Here is a 12,000-nt window from a genome sequence, read left to right as displayed (position 1 = left end):
ATGTGTTTAGATGTGCACGCTGTGCTGGACTGGGCATGACTCTATAATCAGTTTTCTATGCACAGTATGTACGTAGCCTCAGGGCAGTGTGAGATTCATCTGCTGCAACGTAACTGGACACACAGGTTGTACATAATAGATGTTGAGCTCCCCGACTGATCCCCTCCCAGTCACACCTGCATAAAGAAATGCTCTGCTGCCACCTTAGCCTGGTTGGGCAAGACCTACTGTTGGAATTTAAGGCTGCAGGCCTGGTATTGTTTCCCTTTCACTAACAGCAGTCATACCGTACAGAAAAGATGACTGTGCCCCTCAGGGCTGGAGTTGGGATTCAACAAACATGACTGTAGACTGGAACCTATGCAGGCCTTGCTTGGGCTTTTTGTCCGTAATGTTTTGAGAAAAGAAAATAAGTGAACTGTGTTCAGGTCACTTCTTGCTTAAGACTTCTTGCAACACCAAATGGGTTCATCTGCCTCCCCCCCCCCAGGAAGTACATGAAGTGTTTAAATGTAAATGGCCCGTAAATGAACAATGTTCTCCTCTCCTTCGTGCTTCTCACCTGTTACCTGTGCTCCAGGTCCCTCCTCCGGACCCCCCACCTCGCTGCCCCTGGGCTCCCAGTCGTCGGGTGGAGGAAGTGGCACCCTGTCCAAGAAGAGGGCCCCACCCCCTCCCCCGGGGCACAAGCGCACGCAGTCCGACCCCCCCAGCCCTGTGCTGGCCGGCCCGCAGCAGAGCAAAGGTGGGCCTGCTCCTCACACCTCCACTCCTCGCATCCGCCTTTTCATCCAGTCCTAATGGACGGTAGTAGTGGTAGAGGTTGAAATCTGTGGTTGTCTAGATTCTGCAGCTGATAGCAGATAACAGGCTGTTGTGAGGAGGTTTTCATTCACAAAATCAAAACGGAGAGTGTATGTTTAATTAAAAGCATTGTGCAACAGAATAATAAGAAATCATGTTCATTATATTTTAATGCTGTTGTGTGTTAAATACATTATGTAATGATACCATAAAGAAATGTTTAAGTTTAGGTTATTTATATTGTGTCTTTTTGAGTTCTATGTGCTTATGTTATATACTTATGTTATATGCTTTGTAGTGAGTGCTATTGTCATGAGTTGAGCAGTTCTCACACAGGAAGTGTTACACGGCGGCAACCTCTGTTCTGCTTGGTTGTGCTCATGTGGCCGATGTAAACAGAAGTAGTGCTGAAGTTCACCCCGACTGCGCTTCTCATTTTTTCTTTACTTCCTCTTCTCCTTCGCGCTCTCATTTGCACTCACAGGCAGTGAGTCCACTCCTCCACCCACCAATAGGACTTCACCCGCTAACAAGTTTGAGCAGCAGCAGAGGTATGTTTGCTGCACACATGTTAGACGTAGATTATTACTGCTTTTACAGTGAGTCACACAAACCATTTCCTCGCAGTCTGCCGGCTCTGCAGACGACTTTCATTGTGATTGTTTTTTTGTTTTATTTTTGCTTCCTTCTTCTTTTAGCACTACATCCAGCAACACAAAATCCACACTTGGTCCAAGGGTTTTACCTAAACTACCTCAGAAAGGTGAGCTAGTTCAATGGTTTTACAGTAACTGAAAAGATATATGCAACACAAAAAAGTAGTCCCCAGAAACCCAGACAAGGCTCCTTAAGCCATAGCATATCAGCCTGACTTGTATTTTTCTAACTACCTTGTAAAAATGGGTAAAGAGGGGTACTATATGAGTACCGAAATGCAGAACATAATCATTGTCTTTATTCATAACGCTCTCTCTTTCAGTGGCGTTGCGGAAGATCGACACGATCCACCTCCCCTCAGTGGACAAGCCAGGAGGCCCGGGCCCCGAGGTCCTTCAGAAGCCACTGCAGTCTGTGGAGAGCAGAGGCTCACAGCCGGCCGAGAGACCTCAGCCTGCAGAGAGACATCCGCCTGCAGAGAGGCCCCAGCCTGCTGAAAGACCCCAGCCAGGGGAGCTGCACCCTAAACCCCATGTGTTGGACCTCCCACCGAAGCCCCAGCTCTCAGACCTCCCTCCCAAGCCCCAGCTCTCAGACCTGCCCCCAAAACCACAGCTGTCCGACCTTCCCCGAAACCAAGCCCCCAGCTCTCAGACCTCCCTCCCAAGCCCCAGCTCTCAGACCTGCCCCCAAAACCACAGCTGTCCGACCTTCCCCCGAAACCGCAGCTCAAGGACCTCCCGCCCAAGCCCCAGCTGGCTGACATGCCTCCGAGACCCTCGCCCTCAGAGACCCCCGCAGCCAGGCAAGCCCAGCACGAGGAAGCCGCCGCGACCACACCGACACCCAGGCAGCAGCAGCAGCAGCAGCACACAGCAGAAGCACAGTCCTCCGGCCAGCAGGAGGAGTTCTCTCCCAGGCAGGCCAGCGAGGACACCAATGGAGCACCTGCAGGGACAGTGGAGATGCCAGTGCCGCTGCCACGCAAGCTCAGCACGGTGGGTGACAGGTTCCAGTCCACACCATTTCCTTTTCACTTACTATGCAGTTGAGGAAAAAGACCCGTGGTCTGAATGGGTGCATTGTTGAAAAAGTATTTGTCTGTCTTTATATGTATATTCTTCTTGTGCTTAGTTCAGAAAGGGCCTTTTTGGACACTATGTTGAAAATATGCAGGATGTTGAGTACAAATGCAAAACCTTTGTGTCTCCCACTGCAATATCGTAATATAATAATAATATTATAATATAAGTTTCCAAAGTTTTGGATAATTCTGAAGTATAATAACCCTGCATTAACATCAGAATGGGCAAGGGCCCTGTGCGCAAGCAACAAACTGTAGATACTCGGTACAGTTCCGGCCCAGTTGTGGACTGAGTGTGGCTCTGTCTTTACATTCCTCCAGGTCAAGACCAAAGTCAAGCGGGTGAAGACCATCTACGACTGCCAGGCGGATAACGATGATGAGTTGACCTTTGCAGAGGGAGAGGTCATAGTGGTGACTGGAGAGGAGGATCAGGAGTGGTGGGTGAGTACAGCCGCCATTTCAGGTTTCGCTTCTCAGTGCTTGCACCAGAATGGAAGCTAAAAGTCCACTTAACTATTGTCAGTTACCTCTTTATCCATTTTTAACCCTCTCCTTCCTTTCTTTCTTTCTTTCTTTCTTTCTTTCTTCCTTCCTTTGTTTCTTCTTTTCTTTCTTTCCCTTTTTCACTCTTTCGCTCATTCTTCCAGATTGGACACGTAGAAGGCCAACCCGAGCGGAAAGGGGTATTCCCCATGTCCTTTGTGCACATTCTGTCTGACTGACAGTGTGACCGAACAGTGTGAGGCCTCTCTCTTTCTCTCTCTCTCTCTCTCTCTCTCTCTCTCTCTCTCTCTCTCTCTCTCTCTCTCTCTCTTTCTCTCTCTCACTAGCACAAGCCCTCTCATTGGCCTCCCACTGGAACTGTGGGCATAGCCTCTGTACATAGCTGCTGGAACCCAAACCAAGTCTTCAAGAGCCTGAGACTCATCCAAGGTGTCAGTCCAGCCTCCCTGCACCTGAAAAGGGTTTAAATATGTATACCAAGTATGTGTTGTTAAAATTAATAAATGAAAACTGTTATCCTGCCTACCAGTATTACCGTAGCCATAGCGACCCGGCATGCTGCCAAAACAGGGTTTGCGGTAGCTATCCATCGGAATCTAGCACTTAACATTTTTCAGTGTATGCTGTAAACTGTATGTACGTATGTGTGTATACATATAGAAGCGATACGTATGTCCATTTCAAACTTGTGTACATGTACATAAGATATGCACACATGTTAGTATATTTATGTACCCATGCACATCCACTACTGTGTAGCTCTACAGTATACCACAGCTAACCAGCTGTGCAAGCTGGGATGTCTGCTCCTTTCAGTTCTGTGGTTTAAAATATTGTCTCAAGTAATCCTAAGAAAGTTCACATAGGGCCATTAAGATTGAATTAAATTAAAATGAATATAAATATATATATAAAAATAAAATGTATTATCAAAGTGCTTCAAAATTCCCACATGTAATTATAGTGGCATGCTGACCAGGGAAGAAAATTAACTATTATATTGGATTTTTAATCTCTTTAACATCTCATAACTCATATCCTCTAAACATGTGATAAAATAACATGAACCACTCAAAGCTTATCTGGCTTCGTTGCTTGCTTGGTAGTATTCAGATGACCATTCCCTCACTGTAGTGGATTTTACTGTGTGGTCGATGGTGCTTCAGCTTCATTGCTGACCTCAGTGTTGATCATTGTGATCATTTGGCAGCCCGTACTGCTCTGATCTCCCTGCATCCATTTTCGCAAACCCGCCAAACTGATGTCATAACGTGTCCCTGGGGATGGCTCTATGTTTCTTGCTAAGGGGTTCTGTTTGGTTCGTTACAACAAGCATTAACCCTCTGGACATTAATGGTAATGCTTGAAAAACACTGGAAAGCTCACTGGTTTTGACCGTAGGCCTTCCACAACTAACACAAAACCCCTTGACGCATAGGGTGGTTTTATTGTGCGGCATCCACAATGCAAGGCAGGTACCCACAATGCAAGGCAGGTACCCACGCTCACGTTTGTTCAGTGCAGGACGTTTATTTTTTATTTTTTTATTTTATTTTGGTCTCTGGTCAAACTATACTGTGGAATGTTTTGTGTTACATTTTTTTTACAGTTGTCTATTTTGGTGTGAGATTTGTTTTTGCATTCCTGTTTGTTTGGCTTTATTTGTCTGAGATTGCAGCAGCGAGTGACAGAAGTTTCAGGATGACTGAGAATGACCTCGCTGCTGCCTTTCAGTGTGGCACCAGGCGGGGAGACTGGCTCACACTTTAGGTTCTATAACAAGTGGTTGGTGTAGTGACAAGAGACAGTGTATTGGAGAATGCTTCCTGTAGTCAGTTTGATGTTTAAGATATTTCAAGTGTAGGCATTTGGTGGGTCAGTAAGAAAGGGAGACACGTACTACCCTCTTAGTGTTGAAAAAATAAAATAAAAAAATACTCTGTTGAATAGGCTGCCAGCACAATTTCTATAACTAATGGGTATAAACCACATAAACAACAGTAACAATAAAAGAACCAACATGACAAAAGTTTTTAGATCCATCAGCTACTGTGGTGCTCTGCTTAATAAAACAGTACCTTTTGAAAATGTGTATTTGTCACTGATGTACCATTCCTGTATTGTGTAAAAAAAAAAAACTTCACAATGAGCCCATTATTGGACCAAACGTGTGCCAGTATTGTTTTAAAGAAGACATAGGCTTTTCACTACCAGAGACTGATGATACATCAACCTTTGTTCAATATGTGTCATTCATTTAGGTTATGTTGGATCCAGTACAGTGAAATCAATGGTCTGTGTGGCTAGAATTGTTTTACATGTTTTGTTGTGAAAGAAACTGAATGAATCCTATATTGTTTTATTAGGATGCACGATTTATTTCCATGCAGTCCCATTCCTTTGATTTGTCTCTGTGTTTGCTGCACTGTATGTTTAGTCGAGAAGGAAATTGCATTTCGGTTGAGTACAGTAATAAAGAATTTACGTTGAAAGCACCACTGTTTTCCTTGCTAACAAATTATTTCACTGTCTACGGGCGTTGGATTTTAATTGCTGGCTTAACGTTGCCTACCCAGACACCGCGTGCACTTGCAGGCCTAATGAACGGGATTAACATTCGTTTTGGCGCTTCTAGAACTGCGTTATTACACCACTTCCTATCTGTAAATCAATTCCTTTTATAGTGTGAAGGACTGCCTCTTCGAGAAAGACTGCGAGCACTGGAGGACTACAGCAAATGACAGTACACGTTTATGATTGGCCAACCCGGAACCTAGACGCCTCATCTCCACAATGATTTTTTGAGTTACAGTTTATAACTTATTAGAGTTTGCATTTCGAGGTCAACATTGCATCGCGAGTGACGGTAAGGTTTCCATCTTCCTCGTGATTAATCAGTGGGTAATTTATTAATAGCACATGCCTACGTTTTGGTTGAATTTGAAGTTCATCACCTTTCGAGGTGCGTTAGAGCGGCACGGCAGTGCAAGCTGAAAGTAGACCCCCCCCCCTCCTGTTGTAGTCAAGTGTCTTTAAAACAATCTTAAATGTTGAAGTAATTGATATGATTAATGTTTTTCTTATTCTTATTAGCAGTAGGCAAATAAATACATTTGTGCTCAAAGAACCTTTCGTCACGCAGAGAAGCAATGCTATTAGAACAACACCCAGGTTAGGTAGAGCAGTAGCCTACGTTGAGTGTGTCGGCGAAGTAGGTAAGTGTAGGCTACAGTATGTAGCACAAATGTAAAACACCAAACACAAAAAACAAACAAGTTTGGATGTTCAAATGTCAGCGCGTCTGAGCGGAAAGAACAGTGCGAAATGGCTGCAAATTCAAACTTCCTCTGTCAAGACAGATCATGCCACTTCCTGATTTTGTTTATTCAAAACAGGCATTTTATTCTTCCATTAACATTATACGTGGTAATCGTCACTGCCATTAGACGAGTGTAGGTTTTGTTTGATGATATGTAGGTCAATCAATTAAATATGAAAATGTTTTGATTAGTAGACTTCTGCCTGTAGACATGTGTCCTATGTAGGCTAGTACACATAGTATAGCTTTGTTTTTATGAACTATTCCGCAAACAAAATAGAATCTGCATTCTGAGAAGCATGTTGATGTTTTTCACTATTGAACATTTGGATGGGAAATCTTTTAATCAGACATAGACAATTCTTTAGGGCGATACCTGATTTTGATGGTGTGTCTTTGCAGCAGAGCACACTATAGGGTGTCTAATATTGTCTTTGGGTCACAAGGGGCCTATTTACTCTTGCTTTTGTGTTTAAACTATCTTTTAATTGTGCACCATTTCCCTTGCCTTAATTAGAAAACGAAAGACATGTTCACTCTTTCTTTCAATATAGGAAGTAAAACACTGGCCGGCATGGTATGTTGCAACTTGCTTGTGCAGGCTCTGTACTTTTTATTCTATGCAATATTGACCCACAAGTTTTTGAGCATGGATATAGGTAAAACTTCATTTCATAATTTCATATTAGTGGAATTTGATGTGTGAGTTTGTGTTCAGTGATTCTGTCGTTGACAGCGCAATATAGGAGCTCATATTCCATCTTCAGAAAGATCACATTCAAGAATCAAGCTTGACACTGGATCTTGACAGATCATTGAAACCAGCCTGTAATCAGCAGCCGAGAGCACCCAGATGTGTTTTTGTGTGTGTCTGTGTGTATGTGTGGGAAGGGGGTTGTTTACTGTTTCGGTGTTGGCTGACACTTTCGGGCAAGGATAGTTTTGAGACACCAAGTCCACCGCACTGATGACATTTCTACACTGCCACTGTCCGTGGCCAGGATTTTCTGGTCCTTCCCTCTGTTTACTCCATTACTGGCAGGGATGTGTTTGCATGCATCATCAGCATTTCATTAAATCATTCACATGTAGAGTGGTGTACATGTCAACACGGTCATGGTGCTTGTAGACCTTGATTATAGATACAATTGGCTTCAATGGTACAAAAGAAATGAGCTGTCCCTATGCTTTGAAAGGTTAGATTTATTTTATGAAGGTATTGACTTTTGAGATTTTGCCTCTGTGAGGAATAATCTACTCAGAGAGCCAAGGTAAGGTATGGCACCATATGGTGAGGTGTTAGTTTATGCTTCCTGACATAAGGTGGTGCATCTCAAGCAAGATTCTGCTCTCTCAGACAGAGCACACACACACACACACACACACACACACACACACACACACACACACACACACACACACACACACACACACACACACATTTACTTTATAACTGTGGGCTAGAACCTCCCCAAGCTTTGGTGTACTCTCTGTGCTCAGTAACCCCCACACTAAAACAGTACCAAGACGTTGTTAAAAATAACAACTGCAGCAAAACCATGTCTAGCTTTGGTGTGTTTGGTATGTTTTGATGGTGGTAAAGCGGCTTTAGCCAACCTACACTAAATGAACTGCAGCATGTGCAACAGAAGGAGCACCGCTGTGTGTGTGTGTGTGTGTGTGTGTGTGTGTGTGTGTGTGTGTGTGTGGAAGAGAGAACGAAAAAGAGAGGGAACTTTGTGAGTTCTCCCACTTGTATGGTCATGCCAGAGGGAGCGTGTTCATACAAGTCTCATGGTTGAGACTGACATCAGTCCACCTTGTTCTTGCTTGTGGCATTCTTCCTTGCAGTTTCTCAGCAGCGCCAGCCGTTAAGCGCTGGACTGCAGCTATTGAAGAGGTTACACTTGTGAAAGTGAAACGAGACATTCTATTTAAGTGAAAGTAGGCTGATGTTCACACTTTATCACATTAGATGTCTGAGCACTATTTTGCACACAGTTGCTTCCTGTTTGCTGAATGTTGTGAACAAATTAAGAATAGGTGAAAAAGTAATTTTGACATACTTGTACGGTAAGAAACCTCTGAGCTGTGGGCTGAAGGTCAACACATTGTCTCAAGAGGAAATGGGCTTTTTTAGCAATGTGGGGATGCACAGTTTCAGTTCCTTCGGTCAGCTGTGACATCTGGATTAATTCCCTGATTAATTCCCTGACAGTGATAAGAATGAGGGCAAAATGTGCCAAGTAAAAGCATTTCAGTTGTTCATGCAAATCCAATGGTTTCAAGGGAGTAACTGCTTGACTAAGAATAGCAGACCAAATCTCCAGACACCTTGGTGATATCTAGTTGCATTGAGGAACTGATTCTCTTCATTTAGAGTATAGAGTGATTTTATGGTTTTGATAGGCTATCCAATGTTCTGTTTAGATGCATAATTGTAGCCTATGTATCTAGATACATGCATGAGTCCTTCAGAACATGTATGCTGTATTGATAGTAAGTAATCAATTTACTCCCTAAGTAATCAGAAAGGTAGGTTATGGGAAAGATTACGCGCATGTTAACATCTAGGGTAAAAAATAAAACTTTAAACATCTCTACAAAACACATCTGGTATGATTACCAATCACTTAAGGTTTACAAAACAGGTTAAAGTTTGTTTCCATGTGCCCTAGATCAAAGGTTACAGCATTCTGAAGATAATGACAAGTAGAGTGTCAGGCAGTATAGATTTGTGCTCTTGAAAAATCTTTTATCTGAAAGCAATTGTGAAAGATATTGCCAACTTTTTTCTTATTCTATTCTTGTTTTATGTTGCACACATTTCCCTTGATATAGTTTTGACATAAAAATAATAATGAAGATAAAATATATCTAAAGGGGTTTTAGGATACTTTTAAAATATGCGGTTATGTAACTCCGTTACCTTAAAATGCAGTTTTTTTCCCCCTCCCTCAATGGCATTAATCCCAAAAATGGAAATGATTTCTAAAAGAAAGTACCATGGTAGGACACTGGATTTAGTGTATTTCATTTCAAGTATAGGAAATATTCTCAGGTTAAAATGCAAAGTCACAGAATTCTGTCTATATCTTCGGCTGACATGTTCTGAAAAGCCCCAAATTTGATACGTATGGTCACGCTAAAAGCCTCTGGGGGCATGCCAAGTTTCGTGAAATTCTGTCCATGGGGGGCCATGAAATAAATGAATTTGTACATGTGCATCTAGTGTCTGTACACCCATCAGCTTGTAGATGGTGGTGTAGACTACTGTAGGTAGGTGATGGTGACACTCACACGGTACTCACTCACTCACACACACATAGGCACCCCCACACACACACACACACACACAAGCACACACAGGTATAGCCTTCCACCCCACACACACACACACTTACACACACACACCATTACACCATACACACACACAAACACACATAACCCCCTCCCCCAATTCATAAACTAGCACACAAGCATACCCCAAACACACACACACACACTTACATACACATAGCATGAGTGTAGTATTATGATAAAACATACTATAACTAATGAATACATGATAATTTTGGGAACAATTTACACAATTAAATCTTGTTTTAACAATAGGAACATGTAATTGATCACACCGAATAGCCTTCTGCTCAATTACTGCATTGCAACTCTCTGTTTTTTATTATTTAAAAATATAATTAAAGTGGTTTACTGCTGTTGCCTTTAGGCACATTGATGAAGTTGGAAATGTTGGCATTAGAGCTGGGATTTGAAGCCGCCGTGTAGGCCTAGATTCCAGAACTGCATGGGATTACCCATATATACCATGGAAAGACCTTCATTTGACATTTTTTGACATGAAAGTTTTGACAGAACATTTGATTAGCAATCGCTGAAGCATCATTGTATATGGGGCTTAGAATGGGGAAATCCAATCATCTGGTGCGTGTGGTTAGGGGCCAGGTTAAGGTCAGGCTGTGGGTTGACAATTACATCATTTGAACTCTTGTAGTCAGTGTTCGCTCTTTAAGGTGGGTAAACGTCAACTATACACAAGATAAGCATCAAGTTTGCAGTCCCTTTATCAACCACAAGATGTCACCGTTATGCTGTAGATTACGGTTGAATGAAGTAATCATTCGTGCACTCAGAAAACAAATGTTTTGATTAGTGTTCCACAGGTTAACTGATTGATGGAGCTATGATAATGTGGCTTTTGTATAAGATACTTGCAAAGTAAATGTGAACAAATACTTGCAAAGTAAAACAAACAAACCTCACCATTCATTTGTTGACTACTAAGGTGTGTAAGTTGAAGGCGTTTTGATGTCTGATATCATACAAATGTCAGACATCCTTGTCAAATTAGAGTAAAACACTTTGTGATTTGTGATTCTTTCTTCAATTCAAACTCTTGAACCTTTTTTTAACAATTAATTTTTATCTCACATATACAGAAAAAATATCAACCCATGAACGATCTGAATTGCTTGTCCATTCAGTCCTCATATTGTTGTTGACATGTAAACATTGTTCCCCCATGTCTCTTTACTTTAAAGCTGCAGTTGGCAAGTCTGACAGATTGAGGGGACTTAGCCAAAATGTTTAATGTTTACAACTCTCATGGCCCTCCCCCACTACCACCAAGCACCCTTTCATCCAGTTTGTGCTCGTCAGTGTGCACCAGACTGTGATTGACAGTCAGATCTCACACAGCCCTGCTCTGATTGGACCAGAAGAACCGGGAGCTGTGGATTTTTGCAAAACAAATAACAGGCTCTAGGTGGAGTAGAAGTGCGTTTTTTTTTTCTAAAACGGGCTGATTTATGTTCTTCTGTTGGTGCATAGTGTCGGTTTCAGTGAATATGATCAAAAAAATCTTGCCAACTGCAGCTTTAATCCTCTTGAACTCTTATCCTGTGAGACAACTGTGCCATTACATACATGTCACTATGCTAAGCCATTCATCTCATGTTGGTGGGTCTGGTTTGTACCAACTTTTGCTAATGTCTTTTTTTTACAAGCAGCTAACAAGATTTTGGACAACTATCTATCTTCTCTTGACACAATATTTCCTGTCATATTCACAATACAACACTTTAGTTGTATCATAACCCAGAATTTAGACCATAACCAAGTGAACATCATCCCAAAATCCTCCTCCTGTGAATCAATACTGTCACAACACTAGGTATGAGCTACACCAGGCGCTTAACTGAAGCGTTCCGGTCGCGACGCGTAAAATCCATTTTAGATGAATGGTCTATTTTTTTCGAACGTACGCCCCAGTGTCACGTCTGGTGTAGCTACTTCCATTGATTATAATGGAAGCTAATTGTTGCAGCAGACACAACGCGAACGGAACGCTTCAGTTACGCGCCTGGTGTAGCTCAGAACGATAATATTACGATACAGCAATTCTGCCATACTCAATTCATTGCAAAAATTAATCTACAATACATCATGACATTTGTGTAAATGAGGAAGAACAAAAAGGTAAAAAGCTAAAACTCAAATTGCCAGATGAGTCCGTTTAGAATCTGAATTGTGGAATTTCATATTTTAGTAAAAATATCGATATTAGGCATAATAAGGAGCTACCAGTGCAAGGGGGCAGCGGTACAGCTGA

The 12,000-nt window shown here is 42.2% G+C and overlaps 2 protein-coding genes across 6 annotated transcripts in view; both read left to right on the top strand.

Moving 5' to 3' along the window:
• asap1a (ArfGAP with SH3 domain, ankyrin repeat and PH domain 1a) overlaps positions 1 to 5,547 on the top strand; it is a 38,527-nt gene extending 32,980 nt beyond the window's left edge. For 4 of the 5 annotated variants that reach the window (XM_048250223.1, XM_048250241.1, XM_048250233.1 and 1 more), the window contains 7 exons: positions 581 to 745; positions 1,289 to 1,355; positions 1,503 to 1,567; positions 1,784 to 2,015; positions 2,102 to 2,459; positions 2,867 to 2,989; positions 3,196 to 5,547. In XM_048250223.1, the coding sequence (XP_048106180.1) occupies positions 581 to 745; positions 1,289 to 1,355; positions 1,503 to 1,567; positions 1,784 to 2,015; positions 2,102 to 2,459; positions 2,867 to 2,989; positions 3,196 to 3,270 (1,085 nt within the window). In that variant the 3' untranslated portion in view covers positions 3,271 to 5,547. Of the gene's footprint in view, positions 1 to 580; positions 746 to 1,288; positions 1,356 to 1,502; positions 1,568 to 1,783; positions 2,071 to 2,101; positions 2,460 to 2,866; positions 2,990 to 3,195 lie in introns of all 5 variants that reach the window. The other variant, XM_048250251.1, reaches the window with a different exon arrangement.
• Positions 5,548 to 5,812: 265 nt separating this feature from the next.
• The window catches only part of fam49ba (family with sequence similarity 49 member Ba), a 22,614-nt gene continuing 16,426 nt past the window's right edge, over positions 5,813 to 12,000 (top strand). Inside the window, exon 1 of the mRNA XM_048249103.1 lies at positions 5,813 to 5,918. The gene's annotated coding sequence lies outside the window, so the exon portion shown is untranslated. The remainder of the gene's footprint in view (positions 5,919 to 12,000) is intronic.

Source organism: Alosa alosa, chromosome 1, assembly GCF_017589495.1.
Source record: "Alosa alosa isolate M-15738 ecotype Scorff River chromosome 1, AALO_Geno_1.1, whole genome shotgun sequence".
Lineage (NCBI taxonomy): Eukaryota > Metazoa > Chordata > Actinopteri > Clupeiformes > Clupeidae > Alosa > Alosa alosa.
This window is presented reverse-complemented; position numbering and strand designations above follow the sequence as displayed.